Below are 15699 nucleotides of genomic sequence, written 5' to 3'. Positions count from 1 at the left end.
AGAATAATGACTGTAGGAGCAGATTTCTTGGTTGAGCTTGGCATTCAGGCCTTCTGCCCAACAGGTCTGAAAGAATTGGAACCAATAAAGTTAGCAGGGAAAGTATTGGGATGATTTATATCTTTCCAATGCTGTTTTGCTTAGTTATACCTTACTTGTTCATCTGTTTTGCTGATAAATTATTGTTAGAAGTTATAGTATATGTTGAACTAGAACTCTTATAACTTGGTTTAGGTATCTTATTCCCCAAGTACTCCCTCGGCTGCATTTATTAAAACAAAAAAATCTTTATTCATTCTTTCTTCGATGCTGTGTTTGTACCAGCACCATAGACTTTAATATCACTTGAATCTGACTGCCATTATTAAAAAAGGGAAACTGCAGACATTTATTTAAAAAACTTAGTCCTCTTCTACCTCATCCAGATTTCAAGTAAAAAGTTGAAATCTGGGTGGGGAGAAATCTCATTTAAGAAGTAGTGGCATTACCTGCACTGAGTAAAATTCCTTAGAGAACAAGTTACACAGACATCCTAGACCTTAGGAGATTTTTATTTACTTACATGCACACACACACATATATATAGATATTTACATACATACATACATGTAGTCTGATTCTCAGAGACTGCCCGGAAAAGTCCCTGCAGTTTTCATGGCAAGGTTTTTCAAAAGTGGTTTGCCATTGCCTCCTTCCTAAGGCTAAGAGAAAGTGACCGGCCCAAGTTCACCCAGCTGGCTTTGTGCCTAGGTGGGACTAGAACTCATGGTCACCCAGTTTCTAGCCTGAGGCTTTAACCAATACACCAAACTGGCTCTAGGAAATAGACAGACAGACAGACAGACAGACAGATCCATATTCTTGCAAAATAAAATAAAAGACCTGTTCTCTGGAATCTGGAACATTTTATTCTTACAGAAGGCCCAACTATGCTTGCAAATATCGATGCCAAAAATTTAAGAATTAAAATTTTAAATGTCTAGCATCTAATTCTTGTATTTATCTCTCTGAAATTTGGCAGGTTTCATTTATTAAAAAATACTCTACTGTCTGCAACTTTCATCCATTCTATTAAAAATTAAGAGATTGGAGCCCAATTGGAGTCCCAAGATAAACAATAAGATACATACATCTTTATCTTTCCTAAGCTTGTGTTGGATTTAGCACTATTTTGGGTAGTTTTCCACATTGTGAAACTGACATCCAACTTGATTCTTATGGTCTTATACACCTATAAATCCATATCCAAATTTTTATCACTGTCCTATTTAAATACAAGCCAAAAAAAAAAAAACACTTCTAACTTTTCAACAAAAAGCTGAACTGATCATCTTTATCCACACCAATATCTTATAAAAATTCCCTTACAAAATTATGGGAAAATAAGCCCATGTCTACCTTGCTCATGAGTTTCCTATTAAAAAGTTACATGGCTTTTAGGTAGGTAATACTTCCCCTCTAGGCTGAAGTACAATAAAGGTAAAAAGAATTAAAATATGTTGGCTAAGAAAAGCTAAACTTTTCTATAGCATCTCTTTCCTATATTTTCCCCCCATAATGATTTTCTATTGTTCTAAAAATACAATTGTTTTTAATCACTTTTCTTCTGCTTAACTGAATTGATAGATTAATATACAAGATCAATTCTAGAAGACATTTTATATTTTTTAAATATTATATGAGTGTTTTTTTTAATTCCAACAATGCTACTTTCAACAGACTTTCTTTCAGAAGAGTCACAAAATGTCATTTACTTAGTAATCTAACAAAAACTCAGACTTGTTTCTTGCACTGATACTGGGTGTGGAAAGCAGGTTGATCCAGTAGCCATATAGAAAGGGAAAGTTAAGAAATAATAACAACAAATGACCCCCCCAGCAACATCCAGTATGTTTGATATGCTATGGCTAACTTCTATTACAACTGATAATAGAGGGCTACCAAGCATATTTCAGTGATTTTTATTTTATTATCATAATATAATACTTTGTAATTGCATTTCCACATGCCTGTGGTTTTACAAACAGTTCAACTGGTATTATGAGTTCAACTTATAAATAAATGCAATAATGCATTTGCAATATGCAATATGCAATACGCAAATGCAATAAAGTATGTGAATTCATGATTTGTAACTTATCACTATGGACCATTCATTAAGCTGGAATCACTGTAATAATAATCCAAATATTTTCATTATATTATACCTTACACTTAGTGCAATGATCAAGTTTAAGTTAACCTTTGAATAATGTCTGATTACAACTAGGGCAACAGCTAGCCATAAGAACTGACATCTCCACATCTATGGATTTTTCCAGCATTAATTATTTTATTTATTTTACATAAGAGGCATATACAGCTGTCTACCTTAAGTGCCATAACTCTGGGCAGCTCATAGCAGCAGTGATAAGAACACACACAAAAAACAAAATTCAACATCCAAAAAAACAACTCTTGGTGCCCTAAAGCAGTAATATCAGCAAATCAAGGGATGGCTTAATTAACCATTATAACCTACTTATTTATTCCAGATGTTGTATAGCCAAAACAGAACAATGAAGAAAAATGAAAAAATATTTATCCTAATCTTAGGAATTCTTCAGTTCGATATTAAGCTTCAGTAGTAAGAACGAGAAACAAAAGAATTCCAATACTTTTGCTACATATATTGGCATTCTTCAGAACATGTATATTCATTATTTGTAAGTTAAACACTTTAAACATTTTTGGTTGAATTTCAATTATGATTCAGAGTACATGAGTGCCCTCTGGTGGTTAAATATTTCTGCATTCATAAAGAAAGATCTTGTTTACATCTCATGATATCATTAACTAAATTATAATTACAACAACATAGAAGCATCATATCAGCTTTCCAAACTTAAGAAACAACTTATAAGCTAAAATAAAATTTGTTCCCCACTCCCTAGAAACTGAAGAGTAAAGATAACAAATTTGATCAACTCATCGAGTTAACCTCAAACAATTCTCTTGCTTTCTCTCATACATCCAAAGTTTCATTTCTTTTGGCTTATAAACTTTTAAAAAATGATACATAACAAAGCATACTATTTTGTATTCTCAGAAGACAAACTAATATTGTGTAACATTTCAACACCATCTAAAAATTCAATATGAATGGACATATCATAAAATAAAGAGAAGAAAACTATGAAGAAAAAATACCAAGGCTTTTTGTTTGTTTGGTGCCTTCCAGTCAGTCTTGACTCTTGGCAGTTGCCTGGACTAGTCCCTGTAGTTGTCTTGGCAACATTTTCAGAAGTGGTTTGACACTGCCTGCTTCCTAGGGCTGTGAGCGAGAGGCTGGCCCAGAGTCTCTCAGCTGCTTCATGGCCAAGGCAGAATTAGAACTCATGGTCTCTCAGTTTCTAGCCTGGTGCCTTTACCCTCTACATGAAACAGGATCGTACTAGAGCAATACATATTATAAAATGATATATTATAATTTCATCTGGATTTTATCCAAATTAAACATATATGTATTAATGCTATTATGATTAAATGTACTCTATGAAGAAAGCAGAAGCCAAACTAGAAAAAAGGCATTTTATTGAGACATTATCAATACCATTGCATTAATAATAACTTCTCAATTTCCAAAACATGGAAACTGAGAAGCCATTATTCTGGACATCTCAGGTCCCATATTTCCTGTAATTTAATTTCCTGCTTTTAATCATATGTTCTTATAAGTATGTCAGCAATGGTCTCCTCCAGTTTCCATTTTTTTACTGGAACAACAGGTTTCACAGCCTGGAGGGCTCAGAAATTTGGTATCATGCTCAAGTTTTATTTTTAGAAAATCCAAGAGGCTATATCTTTTTTTCACAAGGATGTTCCTGTTTGATATGATCTATGATCTTGTTTCTTCCCATAAGAAGGGAGCAGAGTTGAGCCAATAAATTATAAATTGAAATTAAAAATTGCAATGATTTCTGCCTAATCTGGAAAATCTGATGATTTAAACAAATTGTTTTTTAAAAAAGTATTATAATCTTATGTTAAGAAAACCCAAACTTTGAATGTTGGTACAAACCCTTTTATAAGACTGAATTCCAAAAATGGTTTCCACATTGAGTTCAATTCCACATCAGATTGTTTTTCAGATGTGAAAATAATTTTGACATTGGTGAATACTCTTAATTTGCCATTTTTCAGTTGAAGGGGCTCTTCATAATTTCCAATGAGAAACACAAAGAATCCTAGCAGCTGTTCCCATGTACAAAGCCAGTTCTAAATACTTTATAAAGATATAAGGTTTAGTAATATTTAATAAGAAAATAACAAGCTGAAAAGAGAAATCCACCTTTAAATTATGATTCTTAATCATTTTCCAATATTGCTGAGCTTTATAAAACTGCCAACATATATGAAAATAATGACCCATTTTAGAACACGATTTGTCGTCTACTCTCATAATCAATACTGGAGTAATACAGTATACCACTACCACTAGAACATCTTGTAACAATTGTAAAATTAATCATAATTTTGCCATTTCTCTTCCACTGATAACCCCATCGTCGCATGACAACTGATCTGCATCCATTTAATTATACAGCCTTTGCTTTGTGCACTTTATGGACTATACTTCATCAGCAACTTATAAACAAACCCCAATAACTTATTTTTTATTTATTAGTCAAATGTGTATGCCACCCAACTCCCAATGACTCTTGAGTTTTCGGTGATAACTTTTTTGAATTAGTCAAATCTTTTATTCCACCTTGTTTCTGTAATTTATTTTGGACTATATTATTTATATACGTAGATACCAGAACCAATGAGCTTATTCTGGCCATTCTGAGGAAAGAATCTCAAAGGATTTCATTTTTGCCTTATTAAAATTAAGTCTTGCATTCTATATGAATTATTGCCCATCCACTGATCATTATTTTTATACATTCTCCTTTATCTAAATAAATACTTAATAGTGAAACACGAGGTGATAGATATGGACTAATTCTTTTTCTGTATTTATCCCATACTCTTAGATCACTACTTACCACTGAATGATCCCTTAAAAATTATAGACCAGAGCGTTTGGTATACGCTATCTGGAAGTCCTGCTTCTTTCATAGAAGCAATCTAGCCATAAGGCATTGTAATCTAATCTATTATCCAAATTAAACAACACACTAACTACTCTGTGTTCTTGCTTCTTCCTCTGAGAAGGGGGCAGGATTAAGAAACTAAGAGCAGAATAGTACAAATGTGCACAATGGGATGAGAGCAGGGACCTTTTCTGGGTATCCTAAACCCTGAAATCACCACTGTACATTATCCTCTGAGAAGGTATGCTATTATATTTCCAGAAAGATTATTATTTTGCCTATTCTTTGCACCAGGTAGTAAAATACTGATCACATTATTTATTTGCTGTTTTCATGTCATCGGTAGTATCCAGTCTCTTTCTTAGAGAGGGGATTGTAACTGTTACAGGGCTGAACCAATCTTTGAATGACATATCGGGAACCATACGTAGAGGGTAAGGTCACAGAGGGGGGGAAAACACCTAAAGTGGTTCAGAGATAAGAAATTATGTACATTAAATCTTAACATTAATCAAACATTTAATTGTTCAAATTTAACACATTTAAAGCAATAGCCATTCTCCCACATCTCCTTCTAGGTTTAAAATACATTAAAAACCATGTGAACAAAAATAAATAATTCCACCACTCTTTCATCTATATTCTCTTTCATATAAAGTTGCCTCATATACAGAAGCAGCACTAGAATGAGGCAGGGAAAAAATGGCAAATTTGTTGTTGCTGGACAACAAAAGCAGTAGGGGAATACAGATGGTAGCATCTGATCCCTCAGCCAACTGCATGTGGCCCCTGAGCCACAGATTTGGCACCAGTGTCTTAAACTACTGCTCCTCTGTTCTTTCTATATTAGTGAAAATAGGCCTGGACTGATCATTTACCTTTTATACCTCCAAATGGTCCATGTGTCATGTTATATGCTGTTCGCTGAAGATTGTGTTCATACATACGTTTTAGCTGGTATTGGTTGCCATGTTCAATGTTTCCTAAGCTTCCTATTAAATAAAGAAAAGGGCTGCATTAAGCTTGCAGTATTTTCTGTGGCAAATGTATTGTGAAAGATACTGTACTGCAACTGTGCTACACTTGAATACTGTTGTCAGAATTCAGGTTTCCCTGAATTATACCATATATCCCCCCCCATCCCTATATCACAAAACTGGAAAAAAAAATCAACCAATCGCTACTTAAAGGTAAGTGCAGTATATTTTTCTCATAGAACTGGAAGTTTTCAGTTTATACTCTGTTTGAATTGGTTCTGATGTCGAATAGGGGATACAGAGCTGTAACACAGTGCAAATGGAGAAATGACATCACAACCTCCCTAAATTTTGGTGGACTCTTAATTCCTCATCATCCATAACTTGCTATCTGGAATCAATAGAGCTTGGAATCTAACAACAACAGAAAGCTGCAAGCTACCTGTTACTTGAGGGGTCAAAGCCTCAGACAAAAGTTCATCAATCCATTTTTCCATATCATGGAATCTTTGAAATATGAGGGTGTTCAAAACATATCATTCCTCTACAGATTATCAGGTAGAAAAATCTATGTGGTCACTAAGAGTTGACAATGATTTGATGGCACATAATTAATCAATCACATTATTAGCCTATAACACAGTCCCCACAAGGGTGTGCCTCAACTTCCTTCTGCACCAGTTCTCTTACTACTCATGATTTAAACAAATTGCGGCACAATAAGCTAACCTTGGCACCGATATAATTGCTCATAAACATCTTCTGGACATCAATCTGAGCAAAAATGTTGAGCTCCAGGTTTAAGTATTAAGGTATGCTCCTATTACATGATTCTCACTAAAACAAGTGTTTTTAAAAATATATAAGCAAGTTGTAGTAAACAAAGAGACTAGAAATACTCAGCTGTGTACTGTTTGTTATTAAGGTGAACCAAGAAAACATTTTAAATGGTCATTAAGATTGTATCCATTGCACAGTAGTGCTTCTTTTTGGTTTATCAATCATCAATACTGTTCAACAATGAAACTTTTTTCATTCTGATTTTAGGATTGTTGCATGTTTCCAAAATAAATACATTTTCAATAAGAACTTCTTTTTCCTGAAGTTTTGCTTTATAGCTATGCATGCCTTTACAAAAACGTATACAGCTACAGCTTTCCTTCATGCTGCAGACAGCCTCAAACTGAATTTTCTACACTAAACATAAACAAACGATATATAGTGGTGCTTGAAAGTGTGTGAACCCTTTTGAATTTTCAATATTTCAAAAATATACGTATAGTCACAAACATTCCTCAATAAATAAATGAACAAGTATAATGTTTTTGATTCATTTATTACATTGGGTTCTCTTTATCTAGTTTTAGGATTTATGAGGAGGACAGATCACATTTTAGTTCACATTTATGCAGAAATATTCAAAATTCAAAAGGGTTCATAAACTTTTAAGCACCACTATAAGTAGCACCATAAATGGTACAACAATCTTGTACTATGTTAGAAACTTCCTTTTCATTGCCACAAATTAAGAGGAAAACTTCTCTAAAAGAGTAGTGTTACTTGAGCTAATAATTACTTTTTCAATAATATGGGGATAAATAAATAAAGTTCTCCAAAAGGGTATCGCCTTTTTTATAATGTGAAATAGATTTGGTATCCTTAGATCTGGAGGAAGAAAAACTTGCTATATTTTACAGGTGGAAAATAGGGAAAGTAAGTTGCAATCATAATTTGATTTCTTTTTTACCTGAGACAGCATAGATGCACAATTTTTTGCAATGCAATACAGCAAGATGAAGCAATTCTGTGCCACTAGCAGAAAGGACAAGGGGGAAAATGTGATATTTTTTTAAAAATACATTACTTGAAAATTAACAATCTAAAAGACCAATAAATCATATTAAGTACCAACAGTATATAACATATGAACTTTTTTGCACTTAATACTTTTGACAAATCATTTTTTAACAGCTGCATACTTATGTGTAGAGAATAAGGGAGATGACCTTGACGGAGATAGGCAAGCTCCATTACTAAAGTGACAAGGGGAAAAACATATCTTAAGTCCAAAACAAGCAGAAAGTATGCAGAAGTGGCTTAGACAAACACCTCCCTAATTCATATGGGTATAAGAAGGGCAGGAGGTACAGCACAATCAGACTTGCAAGATCTGGTTAATATAACCACTCTCAAAAAAAGTAGTTTTAGTCTTCCTGTGGAGTTGATTCCTGGTCTGGTCTACCTGGTGGGCTGATATCAATCTTGCAAGTTTGATTGATTTTATATGTATTTTGTATTTTATATGTAACCTCTATAAGTCACACAGAGTCCAGTTAAGGTTTCTGGGGGTAGACAAATTTCATAAATAAATAATCCACAAAGCCTGACACATGGCATCTCTACAGCATTATAGTAACCATTAATTATATTGAATACACTGATCAACATTTATTTATCTGAATTTATTAGCCACCCATCTCAGCGGACTCTTTCTTTTAACATGGTGATCTCCCTTTATTTTATCACCATAACAATTATTTTATACAGTAGGTTAGGCAGAGAGAGTATGACTAAATGATGGTGGACTTGAACATACGTCTCCTGAGAGCTAATTTAATTATGGGTTATGGGATTAGGAACTCTCAACCATCTTTTTACTGGATCTGGGCCCTCCTGGGTCATAAAAGCAGCCAGGAAAGTGACTTGTGGCTGGGTCCACCTCATGGTGTTGGCCTTTCTGGAGGGGTTGGTACCTTCTGCATTGAAAGATGCAGCCATGCACCCCTTCCTCAAAGGCTGTCCTGGGACCCAATGGTTTTCAACAATTACTGACCAGTCTCCAACCTTCCCTTTTTGGGCAAGTTTCCTGAAAAGGTGGTCAGTCTGCAGCTGATGAGAACCCTGGAGGAAACAGATTATCTAGACCCATTTTAGTTGGATTTCAGGTTGGGATTTAGTGCTGAAACAGCCTTGGTTGTGCTTGTCAATGACTTGTGGCAAAGCCAGGATGGAAGTGGTACATCCATCCTTGTGTTCCTTGATCTCTCGATGGCTGCCAATGCCGTCAACCACAGTATCCTGAGCAGCTCCATGGGTTGAGGACTGAGGGCACTGTTTTACAATGGTTCTCTTCCCTTCTCCAGAGCCGGATCCTGTCAATGTTAACTGGAGGGGGTAGGTCACTCCCTAGGCCCTCCTTTGTGGGGTACCACAGGGCTCTACTCTTTCTCCCCTCCTTTTCAACATCTACATGAAACCGCTGAATGAAGTTATCTTCACAAGCTGCATTGGTTGCCAGTTTGCTTCCAAGTGTGATTCAAAGTGCTGGCTGTTATCTATAAAGCCCTACATGGTATAGAGCCTGGTTACTTAAGGAACTGCCTGTCTCCCATAGCATCTGTCCAGCCAATTAAATCCTGCAGAATTGGTGCACTCTGGGTTTCTTCGATTAAATAAAACCATCTACTGGGAATCTGAAAGGATGCCTTCTCTGTGGCAGTGCCTGCCCACTGGAACAAGGCTCCCCCAGAGATCTGAATGGCCACCACTCTGCTATGGTTTAGAAGAGCTATGAAGGTCTGGTTTTTCGCCCTGGACCTCAGCGAAGGAAAATTAGACCCCTCACTTCCTTCCATCTTGTCTGTCATGCTTGCCATTTTTATCTTTATCTTTTATCTTTTATTTTATTGTAATTTGTGAGGTTGTTGTGAGCTGCCCAGAGCTGTTGAGAGTCAGGCAGCATACAAGTTTAATAAATTATTATTATTCCACAGGTTCACAAACTCCTGGAAGAACAGGACTTCCAGATCATCATGAACACCTAACTTTTTGTATGCTGCAATTTCCTTATTTATTGCTTTCTGCTGTTCACAATTTGTCATAAAAAACTAATCTTCAAACCATGATTGAAACCAGCATACGATTTGGTGGTTGCTACTTAAAATCATGAAACTAAGGTGGATTTCATGAAAAATGTGCCCCCCTGCAATATGAACACAATGATCTCACTCTAATTTTGTTTTGTGATACTGCCACACAGCAACATTTGAATAGCACTGTGTTATGACAGTACAATCTCTAATTAACTAAGTGATCCAGCCAATTAGAAAGACAATAATACCACAATATTTGCCAAGTAAATCAACAAACAAAAACCAACAATATAAAAGAGAGGAGAGGGTAGTTGGAATCAGGGTCTTTCTGGAATCCTTTTCCCCCAAAAATCCTCTTTTGTGCAAGTAGTCACTCACAAAAATTCCGCTCATCTTTTGCACTTACCATAATTGCTAATTTGGACACTGGTAAATTACAATTCACAAAACCAGGAAACAGTGGGATACAGTATTGGAAAGTGGAAACTGATAACATATTTCTGATCTTTTGATAAATGTCTGAAGAAATATACAATTAACAAGACTTTTTTTCTACTCTCTTGGAGCTATAGTTGAAACTTAGTATTTCTGAGCTTTAGGATTGCTCCAAGAAACCTAAGCATCCAAAGCCTATATCTTGATTACTACACTACAATCCCAAGACACTTCATAAAATATACATTAGGGAAGCAAGCTGGTTGTAGCAGTAAGATAAATTAGTTTAAGTCTACCAATTAGCTTGATCACAAACAGCAACACTGTTTACTTACGAAACAAATTTTCCTACTTCCACTTGCAATATTGGCTCAGGTAATTGCACTTCCAAGAGCAAATCTTCAGCTTGCATAGCATCTCCAGGTTTTATAGGATGGGGATTGTAGATTCTAAGAAATCCCATATAACTGCCCACAATGATTTTATCTGAAATAAAAACATATTTATGGAAGAACAATTGAAGCCTTCACAAACATCCATATTCAGTTCCTTCTACAATGTTCTAAGTAAACACACCATAGGACCAAACAGTGCATGCTTTATTTTAAATAAATATTATTTACATCCCTTCTCTATAAGCCCAAGTAGGCACATATCCAGATCTCCTAACATTTTATCCTCCACAAATTTCTTAGAAATTTTAACTGGCCTAAAGCTTCCCAGTGAGCTCCATGATTCAAAGGTTTTATCCAGTCCTAGCCCAATACCATAGAACACTAGCTATTTTCTTAGAATTTAATTCTTCTCAGTTTAGTACGATGCATCTTGCAATAAATATGTTTGGAATTACAACCTCACACCTGACTGCAAGCAATACAATTTCATAATTTTAATCACACATTAAATTTAAAAGTATCCACTTACCTTGTGCACTGCTGCTATTGTCAACATTTGCAACACATAAGCATCCTTGGTCAAATTCTTCTTTATTGCCAACTATTGTAGACCACCACTCCCGGGCTTTAAATAAAGACATTCTCTGTCAGCCCTAGTGGGAAAAAACTGACTAGTATAAAACCCTTTAATGTTTTTAATAATATTTAATCAGATTTCATCTAACATCTGTTTAGTAGGTAAAATATGAATATATTTTTCCTTCAAAATACCACAATAAATCATTACTTCTGATATGCATCAAGCTTGTCATTCACAGTGCTTATGTAACACAACGATGTGTTGACATTTTAGCTGGCATCCCACAAATCAAAAGAAAATGTAACCTGCAGAGTTAGGAATGCAGAGTTAGGAAATTGCAGTCCAGTGGAGTTTTCAATTCTGTATCCTATCTCAATCATTAAACAAACTCAGGAGAAATTTAAAAGCAGTTTGTGAGGTGGAGGCTATAAATACCTGTTCTAGCATACACAGAAATCCTCATTGTACCCTGAAGGTCTTGCTGGATCAGAGTATTAGTGATTACATTATGCTTAAAGGAAAGTGCTATGTGTACTGTACCAAGCTTTAACAACATAGATCACAAAATGGGATTTCATTTTGTATTCTCCTTTATTAAATAAATACCTTCACACCAATGTGGTACAAGAAATGAACATTATGCTGGCATCTTAGTAACACAGTTCCATAAATTAAAGCATGACGCATCCTTTCTCCCACAATGGATTGAAATAACAAGCTTCTTATCCAATTACTGCAAATTCTTTAAAAAAACCAGGACCCTGATTTGTTTCTTATTTTGCAATATTAGGATCTATTTTATCTATTTAGATAAAATGGAAATCTATTTAAAATGAAATATCTTGCACTCTTTAACACCCTTGGAAATTGATTGTGAGGTATTGTTTGGAGCATTATTTAACATGATATGAGGAGCTACAAGTTGTTTTCTAACTACTTCAAATGTGTTAATTGGATATCTGGTATAATTTCTCCCTTTTTCTGATGTTAATAGTAGAGTTGCTTATATAGCCAAAGGAGCAATGCCCTTGTACATGGAAGAAGTATTCAAAGTCTTGGAGAAACCCAAAGACCTGCAGAAAAGTATAAATAGTATGAACAAAAAATCCTAATGACCACAGAACACAAATTGCCTTTTGAACATAAGAAAAGGAAAACTGAGTTGGAAGAATAGAACAAAATATTGTAGAACAAGGAATAACTGACAGACTGGAACAAAAATATTTTCTATATTATTTATATAGCTGCCCATCTTGCCAGTTGCAACTCTAAGTGGCAAACAAAAGATTCAAAACAACAGAACAAAAAACAGGATTTAACAGGATTGCAGTCATAATGAGATTCTCTACCATAATGGACTTCAAGTTGTCCTTGTGACACACGTTAACTCAATCAGGCAGAATATAAATAGCTTGCACTAATACCTACTTAAAGTTATCTGGTACAGTATATGGTGAAGAAGAAGAAACTGAGTAATCCTTGAGTATGTTAATGCAATTTTTTTTAAATACACATATTCAAATCACAAAAAGTATAGCTAAAGTTCTACTGATTGCAAAATCTTTGACAAAACTGTGCAAATGTTGCCAACTAAGATCTAAATTAATCTAAAATATCACTTTCCACAAATAGTGCTAAAGCTCTTTAAGATCATGCTGGCACTGTTCATTTGTAAATTTAAAAACAGATGAAACAACCCCTTTACAATATTCAGTACTATAGTGATTTGAATAGCACTAACAACAGACTATCACAAGCATATCCTATTAACTGTATTGATCCAGAAAACATGTACAGGGGGGTGATTACGTTACACATCCATGCAGCCCAAACTCAAGCCCTTCTACTGTAATTCCTACTCAGCTTAACAGATTTATTCCAAGAAAAGCATGCATAAAACAACATGGCTATAATAGCAATCTTACACACTTACAACATCGCAAGTGTATGTTACTACTTGGATGAAAACTTGCAGAGTATCGTGCTATTCCAAATAATAGCTCTTTCCATTGCACTAAATCATGTTCGTTTTATTGACTTACCCGACTCGTTCGGTAATTGAAGAATCTTCCTTTTTTTCTCACCTGTGTTGTCCTTCTTTACACATATTCACAGTTACAGAGAAGGAGCACTAGCCCATTCCAAGAGCTTAAGCGGCACATGCGTGTGACAAGGAAGAGAAATGAGCACTAAAGGAAAGAGGGTCACTACTCACAGACTTTAGGGTTTTTTGCTCTATATCAGGACCAAAATAGCGGATGGTAGCCCTTTAAGTGCCGTTCTTTTACGCCAGCATTACAAGAGAAACGTATGAGAAGTTAAGTAAACAGAAACGGCCATGATGAACATAAAATCAAGCCTACTAAGCAGGAACGTGGATGAACTTAGCTACGTGAATAGTGAGATGAAAAGCCACAGACACGACCTAAGCCACTCTACCCGTCGCCATTTTTCTTCCCGTTGTCATAGCATCTCAACAACCAACGCCTGCCCCGCCCCCTCCTATTCCCAAGGCAAGTCCCTTGGACGAGAAGGCGGCAAGCCCGGCTGAAGTTTGCGGCCGGTGGGATTGGTGTTCTAGGCGGCGGAGTGCATGCTGGGAAATGTAGTCTTAGCCCAAAAAGGGTAAGTATTGGTGGATTAGTGGTAGATTGGATTGTACAATTAGGTATACAAAGAGAGGAAATATCTATTCAGCACAGTGAAAGTATTCCCCTCGCATCTTACTTAAGTTTCATTTTGTAATTTAAGTATAAAAAAACGGAAGAGCTGTTCTGAATTAAAATAAGTAACTAGAAAAACAAAAAAGAAATTAAATCTTACCCCGTTGTGGGGTAAGATGGTTTCTCCCACTGGATCAGCCGGGCACTTCCTAATAGTCCTAGTACTCGCTCTCTCAGTTCAACCGTCAAGAGCGTTGTTAGTGTCAACCGCCGTTTCTCTTGTACGCGCTCGCTGGTAGGCAGGGAATAGAGCGTCTGAGGCAGCAAGAGACGGGATTCGGCTCCTTTTCCCGCTTAACGGCGTTTTGACGGAGGACAGGGACTCTACGAGGGCCCAGGGCGGCAGGCGGCGTGCAGGGCCTCGGAGAGCTACCTTGTGGCTTGTCGGAGGTCCAGATTCCGCGACCTCGCCGAAATCTCCATTTTCGGCTTCAAAGCCGGCGTTTAAGTGTGCCGCCATGGACAAGAGCGCCGTAGCCAAAATGGGAGCAGTGGCCAGCGCCAGCGTGTGCGCCCTGGTGGGTGGAGTAGTCCTGGCCCAATACATCTTCACCGTAAAGAAGAAAACGGGCAGGAAAACGAAGATTATAGAGATGGTAAGCGCGCTTTAGGACCCAAATGCCCAGTTCTGTGCCTTCTCTCCGGATGTCAGCTTCGTGGAATTCACCAAGACTTGCGGACGAGCAAACGTGCAATTAGTACCTACCAGTTTTAGCACTATTGATTGAAAATGAATCCTAACAGATAGAATAGGCTGGGGCTTAGAAGTAAACATACTTAGGATCTGGCTATAGGCCTCTGAACATGAATAAAGTTGTGATGATAATCCTTTGTTTACTAGTTGGGAGTGACGCTGAAGGAAGTTGGTAAACCAGATTGGCATAGTTGGATCAGGTTGGTACAGCCCTGTATGTGTGAACACGGAATATATAGGTTGCAGTCTGAGCCTCGTGCTAATTACATGGGGTATTTATACACATAAGGCTTAGTTTTCACTTTTAATATCCATTCCCAGGTTATCCAATAAACAAGTTTGCTGGCAGCCTGGAATTGACTACAGTATTGTGTTCATGAATGTAGGATCCACACTACCTAGGTAATGTGACTATTATCCCCTCTAATCAATAAAGGAATTTGTTCACTTATATGAGATTATTATCTGAAGATGTTTTGAGTAAGAAAGTTATCAGATTGCTTTAGTTAATTACTGATAAATGTCTGTAGTAAATTGCCCAAAGACACATACCAACCTTTATCACTTAATATGCTATTACTTAAATTTACATATTTACGTTGCAGGTAAGAACATAAAAGCTGTGCTGGATCACACTAAATATCAATTTAGGCAACACTCTATTGTAGTTGCTTACGCAAACTGTGGGATACCCACAAGCAGGACATACCTGCAACAGCAAAATAGAGTTATCTTTAATATAGTCCTATGAGGCAGAGTTTCATTTCCCATACAAAAGTAATCAGATACTTACTACACTGAAACCCCAAAATTGATCATGTATGTGATTCATTGAAAGCTAAGAATGAAATGAATGGTAAGCTGGGTAGTGTGAAGCTGTTTATATACATTTCAGTGGTGGCTCGGTTTGCATATCATACTGGCCTATGAACTAGTCCATTGTAG

General features: G+C 36.2%; 2 protein-coding genes across 18 annotated transcripts in view; one reads left to right on the top strand and one right to left on the bottom strand.

Moving 5' to 3' along the window:
• BBS9 (Bardet-Biedl syndrome 9) overlaps positions 1-14278 on the bottom strand; it is a 205660-nt gene extending 191382 nt beyond the window's left edge. For 3 of the 9 annotated variants that reach the window (XR_015797719.1, XR_015797720.1, XM_088149957.1), the window contains exons 1-5: positions 13380-13807; positions 11287-11410; positions 10698-10848; positions 7803-7867; positions 5957-6070 (exon numbers count right to left, since the gene is read on the bottom strand). Coding sequence is in view for 6 of the 9 variants with exons in the window: in XM_088149957.1 (XP_088006083.1) it covers positions 5957-6070; positions 7803-7867; positions 10698-10848; positions 11287-11398 (442 nt within the window). In the remaining 3 variants the exon portion in view is untranslated. Of the gene's footprint in view, positions 1-3189; positions 3358-5956; positions 6071-7802; positions 7868-10697; positions 10849-11286; positions 11411-13379; positions 13808-14160 lie in introns of those variants that run through there. The other 6 variants (XM_088149955.1, XM_088149956.1, XM_088149954.1 and 3 more) reach the window with 6 other exon arrangements.
• Positions 13861-15699, top strand: part of NT5C3A (5'-nucleotidase, cytosolic IIIA) — a 36329-nt gene continuing 34490 nt past the window's right edge. For 2 of the 9 annotated variants that reach the window (XM_088149967.1, XM_088149964.1), the window contains exon 1: positions 13861-13962. Coding sequence is in view for 2 of the 9 variants with exons in the window: in XM_088149961.1 (XP_088006087.1) it covers positions 14519-14656 (138 nt within the window). In the remaining 7 variants the exon portion in view is untranslated. Of the gene's footprint in view, positions 13963-14240; positions 14657-15075; positions 15157-15699 lie in introns of those variants that run through there. The other 7 variants (XM_088149966.1, XM_088149963.1, XM_088149968.1 and 4 more) reach the window with 5 other exon arrangements.

Source organism: Python bivittatus, unplaced genomic scaffold (genome assembly GCF_059951505.1).
Source record: "Python bivittatus isolate LINGU-HERP-01145 unplaced genomic scaffold, Pbiv_v1 ctg000610_np1212, whole genome shotgun sequence".
Taxonomy (NCBI): Eukaryota; Metazoa; Chordata; class Lepidosauria; order Squamata; family Pythonidae; genus Python; species Python bivittatus.
This window is presented reverse-complemented; position numbering and strand designations above follow the sequence as displayed.